General features: G+C 42.5%; 1 protein-coding gene across 11 annotated transcripts in view; it reads left to right on the top strand.

The window, feature by feature from the left end:
- The window catches only part of TRIM9 (tripartite motif containing 9), a 57,684-nt gene extending 43,557 nt beyond the window's left edge, over positions 1-14,127 (top strand). For 4 of the 11 annotated variants that reach the window (XM_072116092.1, XM_072116088.1, XM_072116085.1 and 1 more), the window contains exons 8-12: positions 1,590-1,700; positions 7,430-7,453; positions 7,993-8,296; positions 8,382-8,544; positions 11,258-14,127. In XM_072116092.1, coding sequence (XP_071972193.1) covers positions 1,590-1,700; positions 7,430-7,453; positions 7,993-8,296; positions 8,382-8,544; positions 11,258-11,323 — 668 coding nt within the window. In that variant the 3' untranslated portion in view covers positions 11,324-14,127. The remainder of the gene's footprint in view (positions 1-1,589; positions 1,701-7,429; positions 7,454-7,992; positions 8,297-8,381; positions 8,545-11,257) is intronic. The other 7 variants (XM_072116096.1, XM_072116095.1, XM_072116093.1 and 4 more) reach the window with 5 other exon arrangements.
- The last annotated feature ends 4,764 nt before the right edge of the window (positions 14,128-18,891 follow it).

Here is an 18,891-nt window from a genome sequence, read left to right as displayed (position 1 = left end):
TTATTATTATTATTATGGGGGGAGCAAGGGAATCTGTTGCAAAGTTTACATTGGAACCCATGAGTATCAAGTTGTTACTTTGCTGTTTACAAAACTGCTAAATATGTATGTTATCAAGAAGAGCCATATTTAGCATCATCTTAGTCATTTGACATTTTTGGCCTAAACCTATGTCATCTGAGACAAATGAATACTATGGACTTTCAGCCTAGCAATATAATATAGGCTGTTAATCGGTATGTGCATAGTAACCAGGCTATCCTAAAGATTCAATACTTCACTACGCTAATAGCAGTAATGGGAAGGAGTAGTTTGTCGTGTAATAACACGTCATGTTGTGCCTTTTATCAGCCTATTAATCAGTTCGGTAAAGATCCTTCATTATCAGTAAATTGACAACATACCAGTATTTTCTGGTACCACAAAGAGGTGGAGAATGTGTCAACTTGCATTTAAAGGGGCAGTTCTGTGTCATTTAAAGGCTAAAAGGGGAGGGATTAAAATAACTGCAATTTTGACAGATGAAGTGCTAGGATAGTCTCTTTCTATTTTTGGGGCATTGTATTTAGTTTTTTATTGTCGATATGTAATGCTTTTGTAGCTTGTCACGCCTGTGATCTGTCTAGATTGTTTTTTTCCAATTAAAAAAAAATCACTGTACTGTATTTTTCGGACTATAAGGCGCACTAAAAATCCTTTGATTTTCTCAGAAATCAAAGGTGCGCCTTATAGTCCAGTGACCTTATATATGAACCGTACTTACAGACAACAGCTGCCTTGAACTGTGCACATGTCTGCCACCTGCTGGTCATTCATCCTTATAATCAGGTGCGTCTTATAATCCGGTGCACCTTATATATGAACCTAGATGTTTTATCAGGCATTTATTGATGGTGCGCCTCAAACTCCGGTGCGCCGTATAGTCCGAAAAATACTGTACTATCAACTAATCACCCTGATCGTCCTGGATTAATGTCATGAGAACAATGTGCTCTTTGTATAATTCTACTATTATCATTGTTCGTGGTTTGTGATGGTTACTCGTCGTTCTTTTGTTTTGGATCTTAAGCAGAGTAAAATATATGTTTCTACATGTCTTGTGCAGCCTGAGGTTTGCTCGATTGCTTGTTTTCTGTTTTAAGTTTTTCATTCTTTAGTTTTGTATGTTTTCTCTGTTAACTTGAAAGTTCAGGAGTTGCTGAGGGAGGAGGATGACTCCTCCTCCTTTGTTGAATATATCATCTACAATCGGTAGAGATAGCCATTTTGTAGGATTCTGAATGGGGTAGTAAAAGTATTTCACCATCACACAGAGTCTTCAAGGTTTACAGAGCCACTATCCAATATTTAGGTATGTTGAGCATATTATGGCAACCATCTTGTAGGGTTTTGCATGAGGAACTGGGGACGGAAAGACACAAAAAATAATTTTGTACATTCACTCCATAAATGAATCCCTGGCTATATTACAAATAGCTTTCTCTACAAAATGGCAGCCTCCAGGGTTACCTCACCTGTGTATGATATGTATGTTAACTGATGCATGTCTAGATTGCTGACATTTCTATGCATGTCTTTGCTTATGCTAGGTCCCTATCCTCGAATGTCAGCATCTCTTGCAGCTCGTTTGCAAATCAACACCATGCCCTCTCCACTCGAGTTCCTTCAAAACTCAGAACAGGAAACTTGTGTTTCTCCAGGTAATGGCTTCCCCCTGAACACCTTACAACTCATTCAGGGACAAATTGTCACCATTGGAAACATATCATTGGTCAAAGACGCATCTGAACTGTGTTGTCAGGGCTATTAGCAACATGGCGTTAAGTAATCTCTTGTAACTGCGGCCGGACAAGCCTGTTTTCCTATTACCTTCCTTTTTGCTACCATTGCAGCAGTCGCTATGTTATCAGTTTTGTACCTTAGACATAGGAAGCGGAGAAGTGACATACCGTAATTATAATAATAATCTTTATTTGTATAGCGCAATCATATTCCGTAGCACTTTACAAATCAAGCACCTGTCAGCATCAGATCGGCTCTGTCCAGACAAAGCTAAATAAACCAATATTAGGGCTTTAGGTGACAGTGAGCTATTGCCAAAACATTGCCGCCTAAAAACAAACCCCTAATATTGGGTAATTTAGTACTTTCTAATTCCATTCTCTTCTACCTTGGATATGTCAATGGTTCTGTCCTATCCAGTTACTTGGCACCATACAATAAAGTTACAGAACGTATCATTTATATCACATTATCTCCACACATCTTCATCCTATGTTCTTGCCTGTTACACATCCTATTCTCATAGCACTTACAGACATTAGATTTGACACTAGAAATCCCAGCAGGACTGACAAGTGATAATTGAGAGTCTAGCAGCTATACAGGGTGATATGAGCACTAAAGGATTAATGAGCAGACTAATTAACATAATCATTAGTGTCTGGTGCTTATATGTGTGCTTATCTGAGAATTTTGGTTTCAGTCAGTCATGTTATTTTCATATTATCTCCTGTTTAATATGGACATATGGATATACTTTTGTCCCAGTACTGGAGGGAGGGGGTACAATCATTTTAGTACAGATATCCAAAAAAATGCAATGAGGCAGCACTCCAGTAAGATGCTTGATAATATGGATCTATGGATGAGCTGAAATGTTGCACTTTATTTTGCCATGGGTGAATAAAGATCCCCTTTTTACTTACCGTGCTGCCTCATTGCAATTTTTTGGATATCTGAACTTACAAACCAGTGGATCGGGTTTGTTGAAGGCATGCACCCACCATTGGACTTGATCTATTATACTCGCTGTGCTGCTCCACAATCAGACTTTTTGATAATTTTAGTACAGGTGTGATGGTGTTAATTGGAGTTATTAGATCCACATCCAGTTCTTGCTATTGTAATACAGGATCATTATGACTGCGTGAATCCAGACATAAACATAGGCGCTCAGGATTCTTAAAGAGAACCTGTCATCAGGAGCCCTTTTTCTGGCTCCCCCATGTCTCCATAGAGAATAGTGTACACATTGCCAAAGAGGTTTTATAGTAAAACTGTCTTAATCCGAAAAAAGATAGGATGGATCAATGTTTACCTTTTTGTATCCAGAGCTGTGTCCTTAGTCCCATGGGAATGGCCAGTAAGGAGTGGGACAGACATGGATGACATTTTGAGGGGGAAAGTGACAGGGGGGAGAGATAAGGGAGACATGAGAGTTGTTTTTATTTGGAATCGATGCATGACGGAGCGGTTTCCCAAGGGTGGGGGAGAAACCTCTCCTCACTGGCCACTCCCATGGGACTAGGGACACTGCACTGCATACACAAAGGTAAACTTTCATCTAACTTAACTTTTTTTCTGGAAAAAGCCAGTTTTACTCTAAAAAACTATTTTGCAATGTATAATCTCTATGGGGGTATGGAGGAGCCAGAAAAATGGCTCCTGATGACAGGTACAGCAGCACTTCCCTGTGTCTGCTGGTTTTGGCATACAGAGAATGATCTTCTCTCGTCTTCTGCAGAGCTCCATATAGCGCTATCTAATCTGCACTCTCTGCAGGTATAACCTTTTAAGCTGATTGCTCCACCTTCCATATAAGAAGGCCGGGTGTTGGCTTTTATTCTTGAACCTTTTTAAAGTATTATATATTTCTTGTGCCACTTCGTTTTTTCGGTAGGGATTCTGAATGATTTCCTTTTCTCTTAGTTTTCATCCCTGGCTGATACCTAGATTTAAAGATCTTACCGCAAGTGCACTCTAAATTAATCTGCACGTCACCGGCACACAGCTAGAGACGTCAGCCAAGGATGATTTGTTTGGATTCACAGGCAGAGGGATAGGCAGATCTAAAATGCTTTGTGAGATAGAAGCTGGTTAACTCTGCACATGCTGGAACACTTATAATATGACCAATTGCATAGAGATTGTTACAATTCACATTATTCCATGTCCCCAATGGTCTCATAAGGCCCAGTATAGTAGGTAACTCAACTAATAGAATGTTTTTGAACTGAGAGAAGAAACCAGTTAAACTGGAGAAAACCTTCTTAATCCCAGGAACCTATTCACTAGTGCTATATGACAGTCTGAATTGATGTCAGAAGGCAGTATAACCTCCATCAGCCAAATCATACGAAGAAGACTCTGTACTACCTGATGCCACTACATCAATGACCTACTGACAGTAAAAGCCACGTAATGTTTCATTCCTTTTTAAATTTAATGGTAGATCCATTGAAAATCCATACTTGTCAGCAGTACTTGTCAGCTGCTTGGTAAAATCTGTGTTTTAGGGTTACAAATATCTTGCAACTTGAATTCTAAGGTTGTTAAGTATTTGAACCAAAAAAAAAATCCAGATTTCTTGTCTATAGCCTATTTTCCAAAACAAAATTTTTTGGGTGCTATGGGTTTCTTTCTTCTGCAATTTCTAATTAAATAATACAACCTTTGTAGTCATATTCTTCTTCTTTTTTTCTTTTTTTAAAGACAAAATCCTGCATTTGTCAATGTGGAAGCGCCTTGAATGTCACTGTTATCTGTAATTTGTCATACGACTGCAGCCAAACCTGCCTCAAGATACAGTTACATCTGTAGGTGAAAGCCTATGGGGCACATTTACTTACAATGCCGCTCATGTTCACTGAAAGGGCATTGTCTGTCTTTAATGCTGCGTGCGGCGCTTCACTAAGATCGCGCATGTGTCGCTTCCCTGCTCAGGTCCAAAAGAGTTCACCATCTTTTTTGTGGCGCATCTTTAGGGCTTTCAACACAATTTCAAAGTTAATACAGCGCTCAGTCCAAATCAGCCGGACCATCCGACGGCACGGTCCCTAATTTGTGTCGCATGGATGCCAGCGCAGCCGCACTACAAAAGGGTCGTGTGCGCCAGAATCACTTTAGCCATGAAAAACGTGAACAGTCCGACTAAAGTGCGGCGCAAAACCCTTAGTAAATTTGCCCCTATATGTTGGGTTATTTGAGATCAGCAGTGAGGATGAGGTGAATTATTAGTGGCGCAGTTGTTGAAAAAGTTTTACTGCGGTGAGAGACAAAAGAAATAGGGTTTTCATTTCGGTCGCGGTGTGGAACTTTGTCAGAGGAATATGTCTTCATTTCCCTGCAGATAGCTGCTGGGGCTAATGGCTGTGTGTGGGAATCCAGGCCTAGAGCAGTTTCCACAGCAACGCACGATATACCTCATCATTTATACCTCAACGTCAGGGAAAATAGAACCAGCCTTGCGGTGTACACAGGAAAAAAGGCCACCATTACACCTCTAGATTGCAAAACAATAAGTAATAAGGAAGTAATAGCCAGAAAAGCAGGTATATGAGCGAGGGCTATGGAGCCTGCTGCCTTAAAAACAGAGGCCCAGGGGTTAACAGCGATTATTGATGTTACTGCTTCTACAAGGGAGAATCAACATAATGAAGGGAAGCAAAACTGAGGGTGCAGCGTGGAAGAGACAGTGGATAAAGCCTATGGTACAGAGAGACCATAATCTTACGCTGCATAAACCGAAACAAACAAAGATGCATTATGGCCTCTTAGAGGACACCACCATCTATGAAGACAGATGCTCACTACAGCCCTGTACCATCTATTTTTAGAATGGACTGCCCGCTTCCTCACTAAATTCAATTTGTTTTAATGGATCAGTGCCCACGGCCATTCTCTTAATGGACTGTGTGAACGATGATATGATAAAAAGTTGAGTATGTCCTAGATAGAACCATTTTTGACTATAGTTTATGAGGATATTGGAAAAAAACGGATGTGAGATTAATGGAGATTTTGACCATGTTTGGGTGCAGGTAGCCTTAAACCTATTCAAATATAAGGTTCGTGTCCTGCACCTCCCCCTTTCATAGCCATAGTAGGGTGCATCTAGCAGATACTGCCATTTTCTCTTAAATTTTTATAGGAAGAAGTAACTTGTCAAGGACTCTTTTTTTCACAGTATAGATGCACACACTCTTGGTTGTTCCAGACTTTCTATAGAAGATGCCTCTGCTGCAGATTAGATGCCTGTAATCAGCTATGAGCCGCACGTATCTATTAGACCGCCACGAATATCTTTGATCTATGATTTTCCCTTGTCCTCCTTTGTTGAGCATCTCTGATGACATTGGTTGTGGTTCCCCGGCTCTGTGATACTGTCCCATTAGTCTTGTGCCAGTAAATTCTGTCTTGTGAACATACACAATCAGTATAGTACAATGATACAGGAAGAAAGGCCAGAGTTCTTATTAATCCTAACCTGCAAGATGATAAAATCTCATTTCCAGCACTGGTTCTGAATATGTTATTTCCACAGGGACATAAGCCCATTCTTTTACAAGAAGTTGGTAAATAGTTCTAAAAAATCATGCTATTCTCTTCCAAAAAAAAACCCTCCCCCCTATGGATTGGGTTTCATTATTGTACTGCCCCATACACTCCAGTGGTGCTGGTCTGCGATACCTCACACACCCATGGACAGCTGTGGCCAGGGGCGTAACTTTAGGGGGTGCAGAGGTAGCGATCGCACCTGGGCCCAAAAGGTTTAGGGGGCCCTTATGGGGTCACTTTCCCATATGATAATACTATTACTATACTCCATACATTATAGTTGGGGGGCCTGGCACAGACTTTGCACTGGGGCCCACCAGCTTCTAGTTACGCCACTGGCTGTGGCTCTGTTTATATCAGAAAGCAGCCATGAATTTCTAATCCTGGACAACCACTTTATGGAAACTTACATACACCATTGAGATCAAGGGAAAATCCAAGTATGCCATTCATGTGCCACAGAACTGCACGGAAATTAGACTCTTTATCATCCAATGAGGCTACTGCTTTGGATTCTGTTTTCTGTGGCATATACAACAATCTGTACAGGATTTTTCACTTGCGTTGGATTAGGTGTAAAAATAGATTTGATAATGATCTTAATAGGACCATGACCAGCCAAACCACTAATGTGTATGGAGGCCTCCTGAGTCAAGACAAGAGGGGGCATTATCAGAACTGTGAAGATTTCAGTGTTTTGGACCATTTTTGCAACCCATCAGAGTTCTGATAAATCCCCTCTAATGTGTCTACGGTGCCATACTTAATGTCCAAAATTACGGCGCCCCTTAGACTGTATCAGCCAGTACTTCATAAGCAGCGTTGCGCTCCTAATCTAGGTGAGTGCCATAAGTGTCTCTTCCATTGCATCACGGTACCTGGTGGTCTTTGCTTGCATGCTGCTCCAACCTATTGAGCAAGTTTACACTCACTTACATAGGTATCCTAAAATTTCCTATAGCATAGCCAAATAATTCAATAAAGAGGAGGATCTGAGTAAGATTGGAATGGAAATCTTGTGGAGTTGTGGCACTCTAATATACTAACATCCTCTTTCTACCCCGCATGCTCCTCATTGGACATCTCACAGTTGACATTAAAAAACTGGTTGCAGGTATGGTGTAAAGCTTGTGCATGCAAAACCTAGGGCGTGCATGGCTTGTATGCAGACGTTTTTTGTTTATCATATGGAACTAGTGATTTTCGTATCTCTTCTTTTAAGACAATTTCTAAAGGCTTCTTTGTATTTGGCAAAATTGACCCCCAATGTTTAGGAGTCAATTTGGGACTGTTTTAAACTTTTATGGGTCAATTCAGACAATACGGATACTGTGGGTTCCAGAGCTAGCTTGACAATACATTCCTGTACTTGTATGAGTTTAGCCAAGATACAGTTGATCCATCCCACAGATCATGTTTCTTGGATTGTTTACATTTGTCTGAATTGTTCCAAAGACAGGTCCACCCTAAAACAATCATAGTCATTTCATCATATCATTGTCAGGACTAGTGGTGAGGGGATCCAAACTTGGGAATTGCTTCTTCATTTTGCATAAGTGATGTTCATTATCTTATTAGATGTATTTACTTAAGTAAATTTTACATAACCAAGACTTGTGTAATAAACGCAGTCTGTATTGTTTTTTGTGACAGTAGCCTGGTTTGCCTTTGACCCCGGTTCAGCTCATTCAGACATCATCTTCTCCAACGACAACCTTACAGTGACATGTAACAGCTATGATGACAGAGTAGTCTTGGGAAAAACCGGCTTCTCTAAAGGAGTACATTATTGGGAGCTGACCATTGATAGATATGATAATCACCCAGATCCTGCCTTTGGAGTGGCCCGCGTAGAAGTGATGAAGGACGTCATGCTCGGCAAAGACGACAAAGCTTGGGCCATGTATGTGGACAACAACCGCAGCTGGTTCATGCACAACAACTCTCACACCAACAGGTATCTTCAACTGCTTTACTCAGGTTGCGTTTGGCACCATATATCGACTCTGTAATAGTAACTCAAAAACTTTGTGGATTTTTAGGACTGAAGGAGGCATCACCAAGGGTGCCACAGTTGGTGTCCTCTTAGACTTCACGAGGAGAACATTGACTTTCTCCATCAATGAAGAGCAGCAGGGACCTGTGGCATTTGAAGGCATGGAGGGGCTGTTGTTTCCTGCTGTGAGTCTTAATAGGAATGTGCAGGTAACCAATTCTTTATATATACTTGTCATCAATTCCAAGAATGCATGGGACAAATACCCAGAAGTATGAGTACCATTTTGTATTGTGTTCCTTTAGACCACAAGTACAACAATTTAAAAGAACAATTTTGGTTTAATTTGTTGTTCCTACCGTTTGTCAGGCACAAGAAAAGTGAAAAACACCAAAAATTAAAACTAATTGATATAGGAAATCGACCATCAAAATCAGACATGATAAACCAGGGGAATTTACTCATAGATCCAGGCCCCATGACTGTGCTAATCGTCTTATATTTGTTATCCATGGCCTCCTTCCTTCTAAAATCAACTTTAAAATTATGCTAATGAGTCAGAAGAGCCCTGGGGCGGGGGGTGTAACACCTCATACTCTAGCTTTGCAGGCTGTAATACAGTATCACCCTGCTCCGTCAGCACTTCCCCCTCCCTCTGCCTTATGTAATCTCACAGCAGCAGAGGATGTTTCAGCACACAGTGGGAGGGTGCAGTTTAACAGCTTTGGATATCAAATATATAGAGATTACCACAGTCACTGTGCCTGGATATATATGAGTAAGTTCCCCTGGTTTATCATGCTTGATTTTGATCGTAGATTTCCTTTAACAGTGAGATCTTTGAGCAAGATTTCCTTTAACCTCTTACCGACATGTGACATACAATTACTTGACCCCTCGGCTGCGGGTGATTAGAGAGGGCTCACGGGCTGAACCCTTTCCATAGCCAGTAAATGTTTACTGTATATTGCAGCAAACATCCACCAGTAACATAGACGACCGGCATTAAAAGCCGGCTGCGCATGGGCGCCTCCGTGTTGGTTCAGATCGCTGCTCTCAGTGACGTCAATGGGTAGCGGTGATCTGTTGCCATGGCAGCCTCGGGTCACACAAAGACCTGAAGCTGTCTCTTTTTACACCGTGTATTACAATTTGCACATTGTAAGGCATGATGTGTAAAATCCCCGTATACTACCATACTATATACAACCTTAAAGTACTCTGGGGGTCTGAAAAATAGAAAAAAAAATTAAGAATTCAAATCACCCCCCTTTCCCTAGAACTGATATAAATAAACATTAAATATCAGAAACATTTTAGGTATCGCCGTGTCCCAAAATGTCCAATATATCAAAATATAATAACGGTGTTTGCCAGCATTTAACCCCCTAATGGAAAATAGCACCCAAAGCCGAAAATGGCACTTTTTTGACATTTAGCGAAATGTAATTAAATTTCAACTAAAAAATGATCAAAAGGCCGTGCAGTCCTTAAAATGGTGGCATTAAAAATGTCATCAAATGTCGCAAAAAATGACACCATCCACAGCTTCACACACCAAAGTATGAAAAAGTTATTAGCACCAGAAGATGGCATAATGAAGATTTTTTTTTTTTTTTGTACAGGAGGTTTTAATTTTTGTAAATGTACGAAAACATTATAAAACCTATATGAATTTGGTTTCCCCATGATAGTATTGACCTGAAGAATAAAGTAGATGTTATTTAGGGTGCTCATTAAAAGCCGCAAAATCCAAGCCCACAAGAAAATGCTGCAATTAAATTTTTTCCACCAATTTCACTACATTTGGAATTTTTTTTCCTGCTTCCCAGTACAGGGCATGGAATATTAAATGTCGTCACTATGAAGTTCAATTTGTTACACAGAAAACAAGCCATCATACAGCTCTGTACATGGAAAAATAAAAAATAATGGATTTTTGAAGGTGGGGAGTGAAAAATTTAAACACAAAAACCAAAAGGGCCTCGACGTTAGGAGTAAAAGAGAAACTCCAATAGGTAGATTTTGTTTCACATTGAAGATTATAAGAAAACTCTTCTAAGTTTATAGATTATTTAAACTGCACTCTGATTTTACCGTATTTCTTGGACTATAAGGTACACAAAAAATCCTTTGATTTTCTCAGAAATCAAAGGTGTGCCTTATAGTCCAGTGCGCCTTATATATGAACCACACTTACAGACAACAGCTGCCTTGAACTGTGCACTGGTCTGCCACGTGCTGGTCGTTCATCCTTATAATCAGGTGCGCCTTTTATATCAATCTAGACATTTTAGCAGGCATTTATTGATGGTGCGCCTTATAATATGGTGCGACTTATAGTCCGAAAAATAAGGTAATTGGCAATGTGTACATCCCCTTGTATTTCTATGAGCTCATGCAGATGATTGTGGTTTACACAGCATTGAGCGAACCGCCCGATCCATAAATCTCAGAGCAGGTCCTATACCTCTTACTCTTTTCTCTTGTCAATGTTGTGTGAGGGCCACTGGTCCGTGATATACACACATTATTGTCCGGGTAGAGTAATGCATTATTTTTGCTGTTGTGGCGCTCATCAAAAAGTATTATCACTGAGGCTCCCTGCTGCAGAACTGCAGAATTGTACAAAACTTATTATAAGAAAACCGAAAAAAACCCAAAAAGTTAAGTTTCAGTGTCCCTTTAGAATCTCATACAATACTGCAAGTAGTGGCCATCTTGCTTCTTCGCTGCCACATAACCTATGTTACTATACATTGTTAATGCTGGTGATAAAACCATATTGTCGCCAGATTCCATACCCCGGAGTCTAAGCCAAGGCTTATACATAAATGATTTAAGATAAATAATGGTTATTTCTATGTTGGTGACATTTTAACTTTCTTGCGATTTTAACACAATACTTGCCATTATTTGTAGGTAACACTTCATACTGGTTTGCCGATTCCCGGATTCTACTCATCCAGGGCATCTATTGCATCTTAGGAGTGCCAGTAGGACTGAAATTGCTCTAAAAAGTCCCTGACAACCATCACATCGGACACCAAAGGAGCAAATAATTCTGGAAAAGAAGAATGTAAATACATAGGAGGGACAGAATATATGGGGTGCTCACATATATCCTCCTTCTAGCATCTAGCTCTGTACAGGGTGTTCATACAAGACCTTCTCCTGATAACCAGCGCTTTCTTCCCCATTGGGCCTATAAAGTACAGTCCTTACATCTTCATTCTGATCAATGTTTCTTGCATTCCTCTCGATTTCAGTCCATTTGACTCCAAATACTGTTTCTACATGATACTCACTTTGTATTCAGAGTGTTGGCACCACATCTCCCAGTGATGGCCACATATGAACTATTGCTAGTGCCAAGCTGCATCCAGTTTGATGACACCGCGCCAGTATCTACGACTCCAGTATCCAGTTCTGTGCAGAGTATTCACACCATACATCTTCAAGAGACGCGCTTTGTATACAGTGTTGTTTTGAACTCCCTCCATGACGTACAGGGCACAAGTCCTGGTCTATACATTGCTTTTACCTTTATTTAATATTCAGTATTCACAACCATCTCGCCAGGCGCTGTGGTCTCGGTTGATCATGAGACCTTCAGACAAAATGGCTTTTCACCCTTCACTGGGTCATTGATATTTATTTGATTCTTCAGAATGTGCATATACATTGTTACTATTACTGTTGTTTTATCTGCTGCTGCTACCCCTACAAGGACCCTAAAGTTGTAAACAACTAAAACTTTGGTTATGTTATGTCCCATTAGTGAGCCTAAAGATGGACAGCTCCGCGCACCTTTCATTGAGGTCAGAGGCACCGGTTACACATTCTTAAACACACATCTATGATTTTCACAAAATAAAAAAAAAATATTGGGCTGTAAAATGAACACTGGCTAATATTTTCTAATATCTTGCTTCGCTGTGGAATGTTTCTTCATGATACCTACATGATTATGGTGCTTGTAACGGGAAATGAGACATTTCTATAACTTTGGTTAAAAATAGGTCACAAGCAGTCCAGTGGGTAAACTTGTATAAAGGGAAAGTTCCCATTAGAGAACATAGGCTTCTGTCTAAGGATACACTTGGGGAGGGGGAGGGATTACAGTTAGTAAATTGCAAATTGACCATTTGGCAACCAGATACATGTCTTATTTTGCAAAACAGGCAACACAATAACATAATGTGCATGCTGATTGGCTCAATAATAAGAAGATGCCATATTTCCTAGATATCAGTCAGTGCCGCTTACTCAAATGGAAGTTTGGACTGGATCTATCTGGTATTCAAAGCACATCATTTTGTGTTAAATTTTACTGGATCTTTTCCATTGATTACCTAAACAATAGTAACAGCTTAACATGAACAATGTATACAAGGCCCCTCAACTTTAATATATTGTTAATAGAAATGAGCACTTCAAATGGGCAGTGGGCACCTTATGGGCCCCTAAGACTCATGAGCCAAGGTGTGATTATGCCCAACGCAGTAATAGTTTATAATTAAGGGATAACATTAGTTGTGGCCTCAAAGCACAACATTCAGGTGTATAGGTCTTATAGATTCACTTTTGCCAAAGTGGGGCCTGATACAGTATTCTGCTGCCCCCTTGTGGCAGCTTTCATAGGCTACTGTATCCGATAGGAAAATGTTGTTATTTTCATAATCTTGGGGTAAATGTATGTAATCAGATTCTCTCTAGATGTAGGGCCTATTCTTTTACAAAATGAGCTTTTTTTAAGTAAATGATTGCATTGTGATATTCCTCAGTTATTATCCCCAGGATATATGTAGAGAAATGCCCCACGGAGAATGGTAACACCTTTAACATCAATTTAGCCATACAACTTCAGTTGCTGAGGAATGGGAGGGGGAGAAGAAAGTTAATTTCTTAGAAATAAAATGTGTGTATTCACAAATTATAATTGATTATTGTCAAATTTGTAAAGCAGCTTCTCTGTGTCTTGTGTCTCCTGCAGTGAGCAGTGTATCTAAGGTCTATCCACATAGATGAGGAGGCTAATGATTAACTCTTTCCATTCCTAGAGAATATATAATTTTTTTTAATTCATTCTCTGCAAAGAGTTAAGACATTAGACACTTCATTGTGCTCCTTTATCTCTCAGCTGCCCTTGGATAACAGTCAGAAAACTGATTTAGAGAAACTGCTTAAATAAGGAAGAAAGGCAGGGAAAAATAAGGACACAGGAAAGTTATCCTTGGGAGTTAGTTTTATATCCTAGCCCAAAACATTGAGAGTGCCAATAAAGCCGCCTGCGTGTACTTTATAATTGCTTGATGCATCCAAATACCTGCACCATCATTTTAGGGACCACATGGCTATTATAACCAGCAATACACAGTCTGTAACAATGCAGCAATCATGTCTCCAAGAAGAGTCGGCAGATTAACATTCCTGAAATGAATGTATATAGGTGATTTTAGCTGTGTGTGTGTGTTGAATATCTACGTAGAGAGTTTACCTACCTGCTAATTTATTTTGATAGGTGCTAATCTGTCCACTGACTATGTATCCATTAGCTAATCTTAGCTACAGAAAATCTCTGTTGCGGGACAACGCTGATGTGTATTTTATTTTTCTGATGAGAAGCAATGGCTGGGCCACTGTGAGTAGTCGTCCTGACAAGGCTTATGGGATTCCTAGTGAGTTGTATCGCATAGTTCATTTGTATATGTAGCTATCTCTGCAGATGCTGTACTTAAGACAATAAATTATGTTTGCTGTTACCAATAAATTAATTTTATGAGGGAAAACGCTGCAGTCGTGAAGCCTCTTATTTGATGTATCCCTTCACTGATGGTATACAGCCAAAGTACATTTTGCATGACACGTTCTAAAATTGAAATCTCAATCTTAATCAAGGTAAAGGAGTATGAAGCTGATGATGTAATGTATACTTTGCAACTCGTGGCCGGTCCAGTGTTATGTGGAGTCTGACTACAACTGCTTCTCTATTATATAAGAACTTCACTGCACCTGGCACACAGTTACGTGGGAACTATTGCAGACAGGGCCGGCTCCAGGTTTTAGTGGGCCCCTGGGCGACAGAGCCTTAGTGGGCCCCTCCTTGGACCGCCCTCCAGTGGCCACGCTGCGCCCCCCCTCCTCCCCCCCCCCCCGGGACACACTGATCCCCCCCCCCTGCGGACACACTGAACCCCCCCTCCCTGCGGACACACTGAACCCCCCCCTCCCCTGTGGACACACTGAACCCCCCGCTCCCCTGCAGACACACTGATCCCCCCCCTGCGGACACACTGAACCCCCCCCCTGCGGACACACTGAACCCCCCCCCCCTCCCCTGCGGACACACTGAACCCCCCCTGCCCTGCGGACACACTGAACCCGGACACACTGAACCACCCCCTGCTGACACAATGACCCCCTCCAGACACATTGAACCCCCCCCTCCCCCTGTGGACACAATGACCCCCCCTGCTGACACACTAACACCCCCCCGCCCCCCGCGGACACCCTGACTCCCCTACGGAAAGGAAAAAAGAAATAATTCACCTGTCCTGGTTCCCCCGGAGCAGCGCCTGCAGCTGTCTTCAGCCTGGGCCTCCCATACGCGCCGGCTCTGAAGCCGGCACACGTGACCCGATGACGTCATCATGTGCGCCGGCTTCAAAGCCGTCGCATACCCTGCGGAGCGCCGCATCGTGGGAACCGGGACAGGTGAGTTGTAGATTCTGCCTCTATGCTGCGCTCCCGACCAGCGCAGCATAGAGGCAGAAAAGTGATCGATCTGGATGGTAATCAATTGTACCAGTGTCTTACAGCGACACTGGTACAATTGATTCGGGGGCCCGAGTGGGCCCCTCCAGTACCCCGGGGCCCCGGCACTTGCCCGGGTTGGCCGGGTGCTGGCGCCGGGCCTGATTGCAGATACCGCACTATGGTGGGCACAGCGGTCCTGACTGTGACTGCTACACTGTAATGGGAAAGCCATGATGGCAAAGTATTAGAGATGTGCATTACAGATGCTGGCACCTGTTATGGGGGAGACTCACTGGAACTGAATGTTCTGCCAGGAAGATTAAGAATCCTGATCTACCTTTAACTTCTTCCAGAACCTATCTCATGCTATTATCTCATGCTATCTCATGCTGTTATCTCATGCTGCTTTATTCCCTGGACATGGCATGCACATCTCAGCATCGACATTCTCATACTTCTCATTCTAACACATGGGTTTGAGCACCTAATCTATACATATAAGGACCATTTTGTTGCTGCCGCCCATTTATATTGTGCCTCCTTCATGTCTTTGAGTGAGGCTGCTGAGGAAGATCTGTCACCCAGAAATTCGGCACTAGGAGCTGCTTACTAAATTAACCTCCGATAACGCTATCTAACACCACTGCGGAGTACAAAAGAAACACCGGACCGCTCTCAAAGTGGTCCGGCATATTCATGAGGGGGCGGGATTGTGGGCGAGATTAGGGGCGGTGACTGACACATGACGCTTGGCAATCACCGCCAGCCTATGGAGTAAGCGGGGTGGTCCGGGAAGAGGCAGTGCCCCGGACCGCCCCCTCATGAATACCGACCGCTTTGAGAGTGGCCCTGTGTTTTTTTGCTAGTGTTATTGGAGGCTTACGATAACACTATCCGTGTAACACTGCTGCGTTTGGTTTAGCACTAGGAGCTGCTTACTTTAGTAAGCAACATCTAGTGCTAAACTTCTGGGTGACAAGTCCTCTTTAAAGGGGTTTGTTAAGGAGATAGTGCTGGTCTTGGACGCCATGTTACATACTTTCAGCCATTTTAAGGACTCAGCATTTCACATAACTTTGTCTAGTGAAAACAAAAGTTTGGGTGGAGTTTCTATTCAAACAACGTAAGGGTACATTCACACAAGGTATGCCCGCCGTGTGGGCATACCACCGTGTGCTGGAGAGGAGGAGGTGGCCCCTCATCCCTCCATAGAAAACAGTGGCTCACGGCTGCACACACGCCGAAAGATAGAGCATGCTAATGGGTAGGGGGTCAGTCTGAGAATTGGGGCAGATGTGGCCTGTGGGCCGCACAGTACCCAGGTCTGCTCTAGTGTGACTATGTCCAGATCTACAATATATGACTGCCACCTGCTGGATATTCTTGGTTACAGCAAACAGTCTTGGTTATGAGTAACTGGTCCGAGGTACTTTGAGAAGTATAGCACCATAAGTGTATTTTTCTTTTTGCTATAATTATGTAATAGTATATAATATTATATATTAAAATAATATAAAGTATTAAATAATTAATATAATAATTTATATGGTTTTTTTAATACCTTTTGTTAAATTATTTTCCCATTGTTATACTCATTCATCTTAACATAAATGTTAATTCTAAGGCACCACTTGTCTCCTTCTATAAAGAGTCACCTGGATGATGATGAGGATGATGAGGATGATGATGATGATGATGAGGCTGCTGTACTGATTGCTGTGACACACAGCACAAACATTTACATAATCAGAATAATTTCTCTCTCTACAACTAATTTATCCAAGTCATCAGTGGAGAAGTTAAACATGGATATACACAGGTGGCTGCTATTTCCTTTTATTTTCCATTGATGAGCTATGTATAATGATCATCTATGAGATGCTTTCTAATTATAGGATTTCTGCTCTTCAGGGGTTAGCAATGTTTTTTTTTATACTTAAGACCAGGGCTATGGAGTCGGAGTCACTGATTTTGGTGAAGTCAGAGTCCTGATAAAATAGACCGACTCCACAAACATAATAAATTATAAAATTTCCTTTAAATGCTTGTTCTATTCTTGATTTAGGCCAGGGGTGAGCAACATTTACTGGGCCATACTGCTATGCTCAACTGTAAAGGAAATCTACTTTCTGAAAGATTCCCCATGGTAGATGCCCCCTCCCTGCAGCAGCTGCATCCAGTTTTTCCCTAATTCTGGAATGGAGGTGCTGCAGAAATAAACTTGAATCCATGCATATGGAAATTTTTTCTGAGGCTACTGGGGGCGTTGAGTAGCCTCAGACAGCTATTGGGTCGAAAGGTACTCCATGCCCCCAGTCACACCTGCATACCCACCTAGCTGCTCATCGTAGGAAAGGGGACATTAAATGGGGCAAGTTGCAGGAAAGGGGACATTAAAGAAGGCATGCGCCAGGAAAGGGGACATTGAAGGAGGGCACAGGAAAGTGGACATTGGAGGGGGCATTGCTGCAGGAAAGGGGACATTGAAGGGGACATGCTGCAGGAACGGGGACATTGGAGGGGGCATTGCTGCAGAAAAGGGGACATTGGAAAGGGCATGCTGCAGGAACGGGGACATTGGAGGGGGCATTGCTGCAGGAAAGGGGACATTGAAGGGGACATGCTGCAGGAAAGGGGACATTGAAGGGGACATGCTGTAGGAAAGGGGACATTGAAAGGGGGCATGCTGCAGGAAAGAGGACATTGAAGGAGGGCACAGGAAAGTGGACATTGGAGGGGGCATTGCTGCAGGAAAGGGGACATTGAAGGGGACATGCTGCAGGAAAGGGGACATTGGAGGGGGCATTGCTGCAGAAAAGGGGACATTGGAAAGGGCATGCTGCAGGAACGGGGACATTGGAGGGGGCATTGCTGCAGGAAAGGGGACATTGAAGGGGACATGCTGCAGGAAAGGGGACATTGAAGGGGACATGCTGTAGGAAAGGGGACATTGAAAGGGGGCATGCTGCAGGAAAGGGGACATTGAAGGGGGCATGCTGCAGGAAAGAGAACATTGAAGGGGGGTATGCTGCAGGAAAGAGGACATTGAAGGGGGCATGTTGCAGGAAAGAGGACATTGAAGGGGGGCATGCTGCAGGAAAGGGGACATTGGAAAGGGCATGCTGCAGGAACGGGGACATTGGAGGGGGCATTGCTGCAGGAAAGGGGACATTGAAGGGGGCATGCTGCAGGAAAGAGGACATTGAAGGGGGCATGTTGCAGGAAAGAGGACATTGAAGGGGGGCATGCTGCAGGAAAGGGGACATTGAAGGGGGCATGCTGCAGGAAAGAGGACATTGAAGGGGGCATGCTACAGGAAAGCGGACATTTATTGGGGGAATGCCGCAGGAAAGTGGAGGACCTGCCTAGGGCGTCGAAAAGGTGAGTACTCAGTTTTGTTTTTTTTTTTGTGCTGGGCAAACTGGGGGCTGGCTAGCAATATATTACACAGGGCTGTCTTTATACTACATTGCGCTGGCTATATACTAAAGGGGGCTGGCTGGCGATATGCTAAAGGGGCTGGCAGGGTATATACTAAAGGGGGTAGCTGGCTATAAACCACAGGGGGGCAGGCTATATACTACAGGGGCTGGCAGGCTATATACTAAAGGGGGTAGCTGACTATAAACCACAGGGTGCAGGCTATATGCTACAGGGGGATGGCAGGCTATATACTACAGGGGGCTGGCTGGCTATATACTGGGTGGCTGAGAGACCAATGCATTTCACACACAAGGCTTATACTTGGTTTTCCCAGTTTCGAGTATAAAAGGTAGATTTTAAATTTTAACCATGTA

The sequence above is a fragment of the Engystomops pustulosus genome, chromosome 7 (genome assembly GCF_040894005.1).
Source record: "Engystomops pustulosus chromosome 7, aEngPut4.maternal, whole genome shotgun sequence".
Taxonomy (NCBI): Eukaryota; Metazoa; Chordata; class Amphibia; order Anura; family Leptodactylidae; genus Engystomops; species Engystomops pustulosus.
The sequence above is the reverse complement of the archived record's forward strand: the minus strand, read 5'-3'. Positions and strand labels throughout refer to the sequence as shown.